This window comes from Miniopterus schreibersii, assembly GCF_964146895.1.
Source record: "Miniopterus schreibersii genome assembly, chromosome: 16".
Taxonomy (NCBI): domain Eukaryota; kingdom Metazoa; phylum Chordata; class Mammalia; order Chiroptera; family Miniopteridae; genus Miniopterus; species Miniopterus schreibersii.
This window is the reverse complement of record NC_138116.1, coordinates 4015749-4029758: the sequence shown is the minus strand read 5'-3', so window position 1 is coordinate 4029758 and position 14010 is coordinate 4015749. Positions and strand designations below refer to the sequence as shown.

General features: G+C 55.3%; 2 protein-coding genes across 8 annotated transcripts in view; one reads left to right on the top strand and one right to left on the bottom strand.

Annotated features, from left to right (window-relative positions):
* Window positions 1-450: 450 nt before the first annotated feature.
* On the bottom strand, window positions 451-4423 carry NAT9 (N-acetyltransferase 9). 6 transcript variants are annotated; one of them, XR_013997382.1, is made up of 7 exons: window positions 4155-4423; window positions 3676-3912; window positions 2685-2794; window positions 1989-2132; window positions 1290-1397; window positions 1050-1174; window positions 451-939 (listed from the first exon to the last, which is right to left on the bottom strand). XR_013997382.1 is itself a non-coding variant. In XM_081116017.1 (7 exons), the coding sequence occupies exons 2-7, from the start codon at window positions 3750-3752 to the stop codon at window positions 817-819; spliced, it is 657 nt and encodes a 218-aa protein (XP_080972143.1). In that variant the 5' UTR covers window positions 3753-3912; window positions 4155-4423; the 3' UTR covers window positions 451-816. The 6 variants fall into 6 exon arrangements, 4 of the variants coding, with proteins under 4 accessions (XP_080972143.1, XP_080972145.1, XP_080972146.1 ...); XR_013997383.1 differs by having other exon boundaries at window positions 4325-4402; XM_081116017.1 differs by having other exon boundaries at window positions 1050-1144.
* A 69-nt stretch (window positions 4424-4492) lies between these two features.
* The window catches only part of TMEM104 (transmembrane protein 104), a 45318-nt gene continuing 35800 nt past the window's right edge, over window positions 4493-14010 (top strand). Inside the window, exons 1-4 of one of the 2 annotated variants that reach the window (XM_081161279.1) lie at window positions 4493-4646; window positions 5285-5398; window positions 11009-11130; window positions 13519-13600. In XM_081161279.1, the coding sequence (XP_081017405.1) occupies window positions 5354-5398; window positions 11009-11130; window positions 13519-13600 (249 nt within the window). In that variant the 5' untranslated portion in view covers window positions 4493-4646; window positions 5285-5353. The remainder of the gene's footprint in view (window positions 4647-5284; window positions 5399-11008; window positions 11131-13518; window positions 13601-14010) is intronic. The other variant, XM_081161280.1, reaches the window with a different exon arrangement.

Genomic DNA, 14010 nt, shown 5'->3' with positions numbered 1-14010 from the left:
TTGCTCTGAGGTGGGAAGACCTGGCCCAGCTCTGTTAAGCACTGGCTGCCAGGCAGCCATGCCATCCCAAACCTGTGCCTCAAGCGCCCCCTTGTGGCCTTGACAGGGGCAGCTCCTCCCAGAGATGGAGGGGTAAAGCGTGGAGGGCAGGACTCAGGTGCCTTCAGGAGGCCCAGAGCTTTCAGCAGAGGGGTGCTCTCCAGCCACGAGAGGCTGTATCCCGAACTAACTTACTCAAAGCTGCCTCCAACAAGAAAGGAGCAAGGATTTTCACCCGCTTTCAAGTTGCCTGTCTGTCCTAGCAGGGCCAACCTCACTCGTTCCCAGACCTGCTTCCACAGGATGACAGAGGACTGAGCTCCCCCGTCCCTCCCATGCTGGACGGTTTAGACGCTGCAGGTGGCCTCCTGGCAGCTCACCTCCACACGGCCCAGTGAGGAAACGGAGAACTGGCTGTGCAGTGTGCTTTACTCAGCCCGGGCCTCAGCCACAGAGTGGCACCTCTGGCCTTTCAGAGAAAGGGAGGGCCAGCCTGTCCGCCAGGCCCCCTTCCTCTCCAGCGCTACATCCACCCTGCCTCCCCCTGTGGATTCATGCTGTCCACTCCAGGTTCCGAGAGTCAGTCCAGGTTTGGCCAGGAGGAGGGATGCCCTGGAGTCGCTCAGCTACACTGCCAGTTTGAGAGGGGCCAAGGCAAGTCCTGCCCAGAGTCTGAGGGCCCCGAAAGGAGATTCCCAGCCTGGAGAGGAGTCGGGAGCACTGCCACAAAGGCCCGGTCCATTCACTTCCAGTTGCAGGGCTCTGTCAGTGGGGCTCCTACGATCCATCCCTATAGGGCTTCTCTTCCATGTGACTGGTCTGCTCCAGAAGCCACTGCCGCTCCAGCTCACTCATTGTCAGTCTGAGTGTCACCTCCTGGAAGACGCTGCTCACAGCCACCTAGGTCAGCCAGAGAGATCAGGGCTGGCTAAGTTACTGCCACAAGTTCTAACACCAGCAGGCCCCACTGCCCAGACCCAGGCTCACCTTTCCGCCAGCCTTATCCTTACCTGCTCAAAGTGAAGTTTCTGGAACATCCGGATGCTCGGCTCATTTCCTTGCCCGATTTTGGCCTCAAACTTGGTCAGACCTAGCTTGGTCACTCCTCCCAGAGGGGATCAGAGAGAGGGACAAGCTGCAGGATGAAGGTCCCTCCAGCACCCTCCGCACCACCTGTCACCTGCCCCCCTCCCTGACCCTGAGCCTTCAGACTTGAAGAAGACTCACTCCCAACATGCACTAGCCCTCACCTGGGGCCTGGGCACTTCTCCCCACACTGTCTGCTCCGACTTCCTTACCATAAGACATCATCATGAGAACAGCCTCAGTGCCAAAGCCCCTGCCCCTGCAGCTGGGCTCTAGGAGAAAACAACAATCACAGACACCATGTGCCAGGCTCCAGAGTAGGCACTTAACAGATATGATCTCATTTAACCCTCACACTTCTATGAAGTCCATAAATATTACCATTCTGCAGATGAGGAGAAAGAGACACACGGAAGGTAAGTGACTTGTCCAAGGTCTCATAGCTTGGAGATACCCAGCAACCTAACCCCTAAACTGACCCCTTAACCTCAGTGTGCTGCCTTATGAGGAGTTGCATAGCCTCTTAGGAGAAGAGTAAGGACCAAGAAGGACACAGGAACTGGAGGGGCTCCTCCCACAGCATGGGAAGATGATGCTCCAGGGAAGACCAACTATATTTGGAGGTTCCCCAGGCCACCCCCAAAATGGGGCAGAGTGAAGTCTGAAGACCATAAATCCAAAGGTTGAGTTCACACCTAAGCATAAGACAGGAACAAAGTGGACCACAGGGTGTCAAGTGGCAGTCCTGCCCAGCCAGGTGCTGGGCTCGCCAATGCCAGGGACTCCCATTGAGCTGAGGTCCCTATGCAACCTTGGCTGCCTTAAGTTCAGCAGATCTGAGGCCCAGAAGGGAGGGAACGAACCTGCAATCATGACCTCAATCTCCCCCAAGGAGGGGTCCCCCAGATCTGTGAGGAAGAGGTTCACATCTCCTGCCATGCAGCTCTCTTCGGTAGAGCCTGGCTGGGCCTGCCATTTCTCTGCATCCAGCACGATGAAGGTACACTCTAAGGAGAGAGGTGACAGGGTTCTCACTGAGACTCTCCAAAGAAGGGCAGTGGGGACGGTCTCCCTACCAAGCCAGAGAAATACCACTGTCTCCAAGTCTGGTGGGAGAAAGGGGGGCCAGAGCTTCCTTGAGCTGATTAAAAAGCCCTAAATCTGCCTCTTGCAGAAAATGATGGCTTTCTCCAAACAGCAAGTGTATTTTCAGACAGCGGGGGACCCAAAGAAGAGCAGTGATCACACTGGGCTTGCAGCAAAGGATGTGAGGGGCAGGGCCTCAATTATAACCACAGCCCAAAATACTTCCTTTAAATCCCTCCAAGCCTGGCACAGTGAGTGGGGAGGACAGAAGCATCAGCCACAGGGACCAGCTTCAGTGGGCATCAGAGCATGAGGGCTTCAGGCACCTTCCAGGCTTTTCCCCAAGTGCTTTTCACAAGGTTTCTATGCCCCAGAAGGGCCAGGGCTGGGAATGAGAATGGGAGGGGCCCTGGAGACTGCCTCTGGAGTCAGCCCGCCCACTACCAGCCCCGCCCAGGGTCCCTGCTTCTCACTGTCCCTATCTTCCCGCCAGCTGCACTGCATCTCATACTCCTGCTCCAGGGTCAGTGGCTCGGAGGCTGTCAAACGCTGCAGCTCCTCTGATTTCATCCACTCATGGTACCTGCAGGGGCAGAGGGGTGGCCTTCAGCAGGCAGGACTGATTCAGAAGCATGGGTCTGACACTATGAGAGGAAGAAAAGGATGGCAGGAAGGAGAACCCCACAGGGCTAACTTAGGGCTTACAGAAGACCCAAAGGAAGGGTTATAATTGCTCCTAAGGCAGAGGGCCGCAGGCATGAGACCTAGAGGCAGGCTGGTCCTACAAGAGAGCAAGCAGGAGGGGTCGGCTCTATCTGACCAGCTTCCCATCTGGTCTCTGGGGTCAGTGTGGGGGAGTGGTCTGAAGCGAAACATTCCTCGAATTCCTGAGGGGAAGTGTATGGCAAGCTGAACTCAGCAGAGAAGGCTGGACAGATCTCCACAAAGGCTGGGCACAAGGAACCCCAAAAAAAAGAAAACTACAAGTGGAGAATACATCCCTACACCACCACCATCCCAGTCTACCAGACATTGCCAACTATCCCAGCCCTAGCCTTTCAAACAGGAGACATCAGACCAACCCATCAGCTCAGTTTTCTGACAAGCTAACATAGTCTCCAAGAAGAGAATATTCACTGGCACCAAAGGAATGTCACCAATTTACAATCAGGTGAGAAGATAATTTCTTTTTTTTCTTTTTCTTACACACATTTAGTTTACATAAAATAATTCCCTGCAGAAAGGCGAAAAGAAGCTGAGAGGGTGAAAAGGAACTCTGGGGATGGGTGACCTCCAGGGAAGTCAGAGTCCTCTGCTTCACTGTTCACGTTTTCCTGTAACTACCTCTCACATCAATGCTTCTCCTCAGAGGAAAGAGCCTCTGAAATTTGGGCTAAGGAAGGCTGGCCCTCCTCACTGCTCCCTGGGGAGCTGCCTTGCACCTATGTCAGGTGGAACAGTTACCTGGGCACATGCTCTGCGGTGTAGGGTACCAGCACCACCTTCTTCCCCAGCAGCAAGATGTTCTGATTTAACCTCATGGTAGCTGCCCGCGGGTGGGGAGGGCAGGCTTCCTGACCCTGAGTCTCCTCCCACGTAGGGTGGGAGCCCAGGCTCTCAACTCCCTAAATGTGTCCTGGGGCTGAGGTGTCAGAAGAGCCTCTCTTCGGAAACACTTCAGAGAACAGGGGCTCCACATCCCTAGCGAGAGAGGGAGCCGGGCTGGTTAGAGATCGTTAAACAATCCTTGACTCGCACCTTACAAGGCCAAGCCTGAGCTGCCATTTCTGCCTGTTCCTCCCGCCCCACCTCCCAGAACTTCCAGGCCTCGAACCTAAGCGCGAAGACTGACCCCCAAAGCTCCCATCACTTGCCCAGTCCTGAGACTCCGCCCCAGGATCAATTTCCAGCCGGGCCCTTCAACCTGTTTCCAACCAACCTACCGGGCTCTGGCCCTCCCTGCCGCCCACTCCCCGAGCCGGGTGAACCGGGCCACTTCACGGTAGGCGAGCTTCAGTTCTCAGCCCCCTCCCCTCGGCGCGGAGCTACAGGCTCCTCTCCTCTACCCGCCCCCGAAACACCGGGGGCTCGGGACGCCCAAGTCCACACGCACTTCGCTCCCTACGAAAGCGTCCCCTAGCCCAAGGCTTCAGCCCCCTCTCGGCCGGCCCGGCTTCCCCACCCCGCATGCGCGGAAGCGCGCACCCCGCCCACTTCCGCCACGCAGACGGCAGCCGCGGGGGCCCAATCCCGGTCCCGCCTCCACGAGGCGCCCAATCAGCGCGCGGCACTCCGCCCTAGGCGCGCACCGGCTAGGTGGGCTCCGGGCGCGGGCGCATGCGTGCTGCGGCCGCCGGTGCGGGACTGCTGGCGCCGGCTGCACCCGAGGGGCTGGAGGCGGCGGCCGCGGCGTCCCCGAGCGCGCTACGCCGCAGGTGAGGGGGCGCGCGAGGGTGGGGTGCGCCGGGGTGGGCTGCGGCGGTGCCAGATTCCAGGCTCCTCCAGGAGGGAGGAAGAAATCGGGGAAAGGCTCGGGGCGGGGGCTCTTGAGAAGAAGGGGAAGCTTGAGGGTGGGGAGTCCTAAGGCAGAGCAGAAAGCGGGTTAGGGGGCCAGGAAGTGGGGGCCTCATTAAAAAGGAGAGGCTTTGGGACAAGAAGTTGGGTTGGAGGGCGACCTAGGAAAGCCCCCGCCCCTTGCACTGGGCGGAGGAGGCGGACAGTTGCTTGCGCTGCCCTGTGCGGTAGTGAGCTCGCTGTTCCTGCATCAAATGGGGATTGTCACCCCGGGGAGCGTAAAGGGAAGGCTTGTGGTGGGTGAGACAGTGGCTTCGAAGGCCCCTTATATCACCTGGGGTCTGAGCCGTATTGAATGCGCTCATGCCCTGCACAGCGAGGAAAAAGAAACCGGCCGGGTGGGAGTCATCCCGGGAGACCCTGTCCTCCCGGCTGGCTTGTGACATATGTTGAGACCGTAAGTGTCTGTGATAAAAGCCCAGGGGGAGGGGGATCTGCAGACCTGCCGCCACCTCCATCTAGGCCCATCAGAAAGCTGAAGTCTGCTCTTTTGCCTTAGGGAGCCGCAGCAGCCGCCGCCCCCACGAGGAAGAAAGCTCCGCCAGCGGCCCCTTCCCCACCTTTGGAAATGGCTGGTGAAATCACAGAGACCGGGGAGCTCTATTCTCCCTACGTGAGTCTTACTTTTAGAACCTGTTTTGCCCTCACCCGTGCTCCTGGCTTCTAGAGAAGCGCTCTGCTCCCTGTGGACTGTACACTGCTGCTGCGCTGGCCCAGACCCTGGGGAGAGCCGGGGTGGGGGACCTTGATTCATCAGCAGCTGTGCCGCTGCTGTCCTGGCTCAGAATGTGTTATGAGACTCAGGTTTGTTCACTGTTTAGATGTGGATCAGACAGTGGTCAGGAAAACAAAATTGACTTGCCAACTCTTTGTGATGTTTGCCTGCGGGCTGCTGCCGCCTGCTCACTGTGCTGCCTGCCCTCCAAATGGACAGCGACTGACAGCTGTTGACTCCAGGTTTTGCTCATCTCAGCAGTTTGAAACCACTTGGGCTTTTAGCTGAATTTTAAGTTGCACAACTTTTATAGTCTTGGGTCGCATAAGAGGCAGAGAGAGCACGCAGACACTTCCAGTTGCAGTTTGGTGGAGTCTGTAATTAGAACAACTAGAAGGATTGATTTCTCCCTGTCTTGGGGTGCTGTTGTGCCCTCCCCCACACACATGCACACGAACTCAGTGTGTCTTCTTTGTGTAATATGAGATTGTCATGTTTACATCATGGGGTCCTCCTGCCCGGATAAGTAGCTGGAGGATGGGAATCATCAAATGATTGACTCGCATTGCTACCAGGTGTCCCAGGGAAAGCAGCACTGTCTTAAGTAGCAAGAGTCGTCTTTCTAGAACTTACCTGTCTTAAACAGCTGCCCTGCTTTGCACCTACCTTCCTAGCCTGGGGTCCCTGCTCTGTTTCGCTAGCTTCCCAGCCTCCAGAGCTGTGATGTGATGGATAAGAAAGCACCTCTGAGGACAGCTGGAAAAAGCCCTCACAGCCGAGTCTTCCTGCCGGGCATGTGCCATCTGTGTGTGGCACCAAAGGAAGGAGCCTCCTTCACCTCAGTGACATACCAGGGGGAGCCTTTCTTGAACCTTGGAATGAACTGACTCCGTCCCTCTCACCTGGGGAATTGTGTAACAGCACACAGCCTCCTCGTGATATCAGCAGGGAAATGTCCACACTGTCCATAGAAGTCACCAGGGTTCCTGCTGCTTCTCAGAACATCTGAAAGCTTAGCATTGAGTCATTTCTGTGACTGAGTTTGGGGAAGGAGAAAATTTCGATATGCCCACTTTTCTTGTGTCTCCAGTTGTTCAGCATGTAATCATTTCACACGTCAGCGTGTGCCCACAGGAAATTGGGCAGCGAACCCTAAAAGCCTCAGTGGGTTCTGCTTTTTTTTAAAAAATTTTCTGCTCTCTTTCCTCTGTGTTTGGGGTTTTTTGAGGGCCTACTCTGGGCATGTCTCATAAACAGCTGTGTGTATAAGTAGGGAAAGATGGGTGGTGTTGAGGGTGAGGTGGCCACTGACCAGGAGTTAGTAGCCAGGGTACAAAGAGAGAACATTTCTTCTTCCTGAACTTTCCTTAAGCCCGCCATCCTGGGAGAGTAGTTCTTCGTCCCCTGTGAGAGCAAGATCAGGCTCAGTGGATAACAAACCTGACAGGAGGGTGTAAGGTTCATGATCCTCTGAGCCCAGATAGGCCGTGGAACTGGCTTTACAGTGGATGCTGCCTTGAATTCCCCTGTTCAGCACAGTGTGGGCAGAACCCACTTGGGCTGCTTTGGGAGACCGAGACTGAGGTATTGGGCACTTACACAGCTCACCGGTGTGCCATACTTGGTCATTCCCAGCATTGAACCTCTCCCTACCTCTGTGTGCCCTGTTAGGAGTGCTTTTCCCTTCCTGGGTGTTGGAATGTTTGTTTTAGCTTGCGTTATTTTGCATAAAATATGTAACAGGCAGGCAGCCCTCTCAAGGATAGTTCTGGACACGGGAACATGATTCAGGCTCGTGTGCCCTCCCATGTGTGATCTCAAAACAGGCATGTTGGTTTCCCCACTTACGGGCACCGGGAATGGCTCAGGGCTGAATGGACTGTGATCAAAACAGGATAAAACGGATTGCAACCTGCACAGGGCTTCCTTCTGCCAGCCGGTCTTGCCAAACACCGTCGCTGTTGCTTTCGAAGGAAAGGGCGCTTGTCTCACAACCGCAAGGACTACTCGTTGCTTCTGCATCTCTGCTGCCTTCTGTTTCCTTTGACAACGGTCACTGGGGAAGCTGTTGACACCCGTGACCCTGCTGCATGCACGCCACCGGGCAGGGGGCGAGGCAGCTGGACCGCTGCCCCGAGCTCTGGAGCAGAGGGGAGCAGGTCCTGTGCCGCCTGCGGCGCAGCGCAGAGCAAGCCAGGGATGGGAGGAAGCTCGGGCTGGCCTGAACCGAGGCGGCTGTGGGGCTCTGTTCCTCAGCTTTCGGCCACCCTTCTCAGGAGGCTGTCCCCACACAACTGTCCCCCTTCCTCCTCCCCCTCCACACCTGCCTTCCACCTGACCTGTGGCTCAGCTCCGATTTGCTTCCTGCCTCATAGCCTGCTCCTAGCAACTGGTCCTTACTGTCACCATTCCTGAGGGTAAGGAGGATTTGACTCTTGCCAGGAAGGTGAAAGTTCTTTTTTTTTTTAACCCCCACCCAAGGATATTTTTTCCATTGATTTTTAGAGAGAGTGCTGGGCAGGGGGGAGAAACATCACTGTGAGAGAGACACATCAATAGGTTGCCTCCCACACCTTCCCCGACTGAGGATGGAAGTCACAACCTGAGTATGTGCCCTGACCGGGAACCGAGCCCCCCACCTTTTGGCGTAGGGGGTGACGCTCCAGCCAACTGAGCCGCCCCTGCCAGGGCAAGGGTTGCTTCTTATAAAAGCGATACACAGAGAACAAAGCTTCAGGGAGACCAAGTGTGAGGCCATCAACAGGGGCTGGTCTGTTAGTGTCCTGCTCAGAACCCTGTGAAACATTCAGCTCCGCGCCCCACGCACCAGGGCCCCACGCAGTTCCTCTGCCCGCTGGCTGTGCTTCAGCCACACCCGCGTCGGCTCCTCGCCGCACCTCGCTTCCCACCCCAGGCCTTTACCTGGAGGTTCCTTCCCTGGCTCTTTGCCTGGGCAGCTGCATCTCATCCTTCAGGTCCCGGCTTAAATGTCACCACAAGTCCTTCCTGAGTGTCCGTTATTCTCTGTCACAGCGCCCCGCTGCTTTCCTTGTGTGAAGCGGTCATCATTGTTTTCCTGTTGCCTCTCCCCCCCGCATGAGGTCCAGGGCCATGTCTGTCTTGCTCAGTGTCACATCCCGAGCCAGACCCAGGGAAGGCTCTTGGAAGTTGCTGGATAAACAAGTGAATGAGCAGAATTGAGCTCATGAGCAGAACGAGGGTACAGGACTCATTCCGGCACTCGGATATACCAGCCTCACAGTGACTGAAATCAGCCCACAAAAGAAGAAATTAGTTTGTCAGAGATACTCAGAGGTACTTGTGAAAAGCCAGCTCTGGGAACTTCCCGTTGAGATAGTCAGGGTGAGCTGTGTGTCCTGTTTCTCCCCCAGCTGTCACCCTCATGTTGATTCTTTCAAGACTACCCAGGACCAGGACTCCTGGCGGGGGTGTCACGTCACAGTAGTGTTGCGGTCCAATCAGGTGCTATAGGAAGAGGAGCCAGGCTTGTTTTAATCCTTCTGGGATCTGTCTGTAAGATCAGATTGAGATAATGATGTTTAAAACCCGTAAAGACTGCCAGACGTGGGTCTGGGAACTGGAGCGAGGTCCAGGCAGCCCCGCCACAGATTTCTGTCTTGGGTCTGTGTGCCCGGCCCGAGGAGCACAGGGAGAAATGAGACATGGGTCACAGTGAGCCTCACACTTGGTGATGGGGAACAGACAAATACACCAACATGGGAACCCAAGCTAGGGCATAAGCGTCCTTGCTCCAGGGCTCAGAACTGGGGAGTGAGACAAATGTGGGAGACTGGGAAGGGCTCTGTGGTGAAGGCAGCATTTGAATGGGCCCCGGATGCTGGGTGGGAATCGAGGGGCTGGGCAGGAGGCTCAGAGGGCTTGGTGCCTTGCACCAAGTGTGAGTGGACAGTGGGCAGAGCTCTTTCCTCTCTAGAGGGTGTCCTCCCGTTTGTCCAGAACTCTGGTGTTCAGTCAGCACCTGCCCGGAAGCCTGTCCCTAAACCACTGCCCTACCCCTCCTTCCTACCTGCCAGGGACCCCAAAATGGTAGTGGGTGCTCCCTGTCTCCGTTTTTTTCCTTACAAATCTGGACGAGGCTGGAAGAATAGGCTCCAATTTGTGTTTTTCTAATTTTTTTTAGTTTTCGTTATTTAAAAAAATTATTTTTAATTGGAGTTTACATTCAGTATTATTTTGTATTAGTTTCAGGTGTACAGCATCATGGTTAGACAATCATATACTCTAAAGTGTCCCCCCTGATAATTCCAGTGCCCACCTGGCACCATACAATATTACTGACTGTATTCCATCTGCTGTACTTTACATCCCCAGGGGTGGTTGCCGGGGGCTAGGAGGAATGGGGAGCAGCTACAGGTGGGTGCAGAACTGCTTTTTGGGGTGAGAGGTGGAATTAGATAGTGGTGCTGGTTGCACAACCTCATAAATATATTAAAAACCACTTTAAAAGGGTGAACTTCACCCTGGCCGGTTTGGTTCAGTTGATTGGAGCGTCGGCCCGTGGACTGAAGGCTCCCTGGTTCGATTCCAGCCAAGGGCACGTACCTCTGTTGCAGCCTCAGCCCTGGTCTAGGCCCGAGCAGGAGGCGACCACTCGGTGTGTCTCTCTCACATCGATTTTTCTTTCCCTCTCTCTCCCTTCCATTCTCTCTGAGAAAGCAATGGAAAAAAATATCCCTGCGTGAGGATTAAAAAAAAAAAGGGTGACACTCATGGCATGTGAATTTTGCTCAACTTTTTTTTTTTTTTTAATTTCAGAGAGAGAAAAGGAGAGGGAGAGAGATAGAAACATTGATGATGAGAGAGACATTGATTGGCTGCCTCCTGCACGCCTCCTACTGGGGATCGAACCCGCAACCCAGGCATGTGCCCCAGCTGGGAATTGAACTGCGACCTCCTGGATCCTAGGTCGATGCTGAGCCCCGCCAGCCAGGCTCTAGCTCCACTTTTTAAATCCCTGAGGTTAGTCTGGGGAGGAGACATGGAGAAGGAAGCAGCAGGAATGTCAGCATCTCAAAGGGCAGTGGCAAGAATGGGTGGAGAGGAGGACTGGCCACATGCCCGCGATAGGAAAGATGGAAGACCACTATGACACTGTGTCCTCAGGAAGCCCACGGTCTGGTTGGGCAGAGGGCTAACATCCATGACACAGCTTTGAATAATATGAAGTGACAAGAGGCGGGAATGACAACAGCAAAAATGGAGAATAAACTGATCCTCGGAGACATTTGAAAAGATGGATGGGATGTGGACTTCAGTTCCAGGCGTCAGTGTCTGCCCCCAACATCTGGTTGCAGAGCAGGCCCCCTGGGAACCTGCATGGAATGCTCCCTCCTTCCCTGCCTCCCTGTCGGAAGGCTGGCCTCCTGGCCGCCGCGGTTTTGCTGTTGCCCAGGGTCCTGCTTGGGAGCCGAGGTGGGAAGAGGTGAATTAATGTCGGGGCTTGACTGTCGCTTCTGTTGAATCCAGGTTGGACTGGTGTACATGTTTAACCTCATCGTGGGCACCGGCGCTCTCACCATGCCCAAGGCCTTCGCCACTGCTGGGTGGCTTGTCAGCCTGTTCCTGCTGGTGTTCCTGGGCTTCATGAGGTGAGGGGCTGGGGGCGGAGGGAAGCTGAGGCAGCCTGCCCAGGAAGCCTATGGAGGTGAGGAAGCATCCTTGCTTGGGGGCAGGAAGATGTCTGTGGTGAGCCCTGAACAAGGTGGTCTGCGGAGAGGAGAAGGGATGCAAAGGTCTCCAGTGTCTCATGCTGACGGAGCCGTTGCACAGCCCTGATCGGCTGAAAAGCGAGACGTGCGGTTAGGCTTTGGACTGTCTCATGTGGTCTTCATGTTTCTTCCCCGGCTGGTGTACCTCCCCTCATGTACATTTTTTAGAAAACACCACCTAGCCACAGAAAATGACTCTGACAGCTGTTGCAGGTGACAGGGGAGATCAGTTTGGAATTTAGAATTTGCTGAAGATAGCTCACGGAATAAGTGATAAACATAGTGCACACGTAATCAGGGCTTGCTCTCCCCTGCTTTGCACCTGGCAGCACACAGGAGGCCAGCGCTCCCCCAGCCTTCCTGGAGCCAGGTGTGGGATCCACTGGAGGCTCTTCCCAGGTCTTCCACAGGCAGGTCTCCCAGTTAGCCAGTGCCCTAGACTAGTAGGGGATTTAGGACTAAGCATTTCCAGCCCCCTCAACCAGGTAGGAATCCACCAGCTACAAAAAACAGGTGGGAGGGAACACCTGGAAACACCCCCAGAGAGGTGGCGCCTGGCAGTGTTCTTAGGTGCTGGGGTACCCCATTGAATAACAGAGAGCCCTGCCCTGGACTCTCCTTTCTTCAGTGGGGATTCATACAGTAAGTGGTAAGGTAATAAATAAGGAAATCGCAGAGTCAGTTAGATGATATAATACTAATGGAACAAAACCCCACACAGTGTAGCAGGGCGAAGGCATTGGGAAAGCGGGGTGATCGCAGTTTTAGGTGGGTGCTCAGGGCTCATGGAGGGCAGCATTTAAGCAGGTAGGAAGGAGAAGGGAGTGGAAGAATGAAACATCTCAGTAGCTGAAGAAAACTAAGACCTTGAAGAGGCTCGGTGGGGTAGGAGAATACCCGTGTTTTTCAGGTCATTCATGCATTTTCTTTTGGGTGGTTCGAGGGCCAGCCTTAGGGTCCTGTTGGCTTATAATTATGTACTGTGAGCCAAGATTCCTAAAAGTCCTCGTCCTTGTGTGACTCTGCTGTCCCCTTTAAAGGACCTTCAGCACTGGCAGCCACGAGAATGGGGAGTGATTACTGGAGGCCCCAGGTAGGGGCCGCCATGCCCCCGCCTTGCTCACCCCATTTATATTTGAACATGATCAATGAGTTGGCTCTGTGCAGCCAGGAGAAGCCTCTTTATGCCTTAATTAAGATTGATTTTAGTTTTACTTCCAAAAAAGAAGGCACAATCTAAAGCCCTTAAAATGGTCACTTAGGCAAGGTAATGAGAAGCCGTCCTGGGAGGTGCTGGGGAGACCGAAATGCGAGTTTCAGATATGGCTCCCCCCCGCCCCCCCCATGGAGCAGATACAGATTTAACTCCTGTCGCACCTGACTGCTGGGCTGAGCAGTCCACCTAGGGCAGGCGGCGGCACTGGGCACTCAGAGGGCCCGGGGTCAGGTCTCGGGGCAGAGCCCGGGCTGTGGCAGTGGGGACAGAGCCCTCCCTCAGGTCTGTGGCAGGAGGCAGCCCTCCCTGCCGCCTTCAGCTGACAGAAGCATCCGTGCGTTCCAGCTGTCCTCTCGGTCTCTCTAGTTTATGAGGAAGAGAAAAGGTGATTTGTCACTGTAGTCTGACTTCTCAGCAAATGTCTGGTGCCACCTCCCGACCTCCCTTTTGATTCGGGCTATAAAAATGCAAGCTTATTTTAATACTAGCCAGGTTATTAGAAAAGTAAAAATACTGCCAAAGAGAAAGGGGGGCGGGGGACAGGTTCTGGGGCCAAGTGTTCCTTTTCAATTATCCATGCCTGTCCCCCGTCATTAGTGTGTGTCACTGGGACTGGACCGCGGTCGGTGTCCCAGCAAGGAGAGTGAATGCTGCCTGCGCCCTTCCCGGAGCCTCGGCGGCCCCTTGGGAATCAGCCTCCTCTTCCGGACTTAGAGCAGGTGGGGTCTGTCCTGCCACCTCTGCCCCCAACGGGCCCCTTTTCGGTGCGCAGTACTGCATGGCTCAGCGTCGCCTCTCTCCTGTGCATCCAGAATACCTTCTAAATGCATTGAGACGGGGGCATGAGGTGAGCACGCGAAGCATCCTGTGTGCACACACTTGCGATCGGGTCAGACCCTTCGTGAGAGACCCTAGGAAACAGCTCCCAGGAGGGACAGCGCTGCGGGCTTGCTGGTCCAGTCAGGTCTAGAAATGGCTTTTCCTTTTTCTTTGTACCTCCTCCACTCCCCTGCCTGCCTCGGCAATGACACGTGGCCTTCCTTCCCCTGCAGCTTTGTGACGACCACCTTCGTCGTGGAGGCCATGGCAGCGGCCAACGCTCAGCTCCGCTGGAAGGGCATGGAGAGCCGTCAGGTGCACAGGCGCCCGTGTCTCTGGGCAGGCCCTCCGTCCACTCCTGTCCCGCAGGGCAGCCCGCAGCGGCCAGGTCTCTCCCTCCCAACGTGCGGGGGACCCGTGTCCACAGCGCTAGCAGGGGCCCTGTCCCAGAGCAGAAGCTTCACGGCCCCCTAAGTGCACAGAGCAGCTGCAGCCTCTGCTCTTTTAAATTCGCGCCTGGGTCCCTCCTCCCCACCTGGAGCTGGCCCAGTCATCCTGAACTTCTGCACCTAGGACTGTGCTGCGGCCTTGGGCCTGATGTCTGAGTGTCTGTGCCTTCTAATGGGACATGTGGACATGTTGAGAGCTTCCCAGTCAGATACCTTCTAGGAAGAAATCACAGACAAAACAGGTTCGCCGCCGTCGCGGGGCTCTCTGTAGTAACA

What these genes read in the sequence shown, in the direction of transcription:
- NAT9 (XM_081116017.1), bottom strand. Translation starts at nt 3,752, where the DNA reads ATGAGGTTAAATCAGAACATCTTGCTGCTGGGGAAGAAGGTGGTGCTG. An exon ending in CTGGCGGGAAGATAGGGACA is followed by an intron (nt 2,133 to 2,684) that starts GTGAGAAGCAGG and finishes CTCTCTCCTTAG; the next exon opens with AGTGTACCTTCATCGTGCTG. An exon ending in AGAAACTTCACTTTGAGCAG is followed by an intron (nt 940 to 1,049) that starts GTAAGGATAAGG and finishes TGGCTGACCTAG; the next exon opens with GTGGCTGTGAGCAGCGTCTT.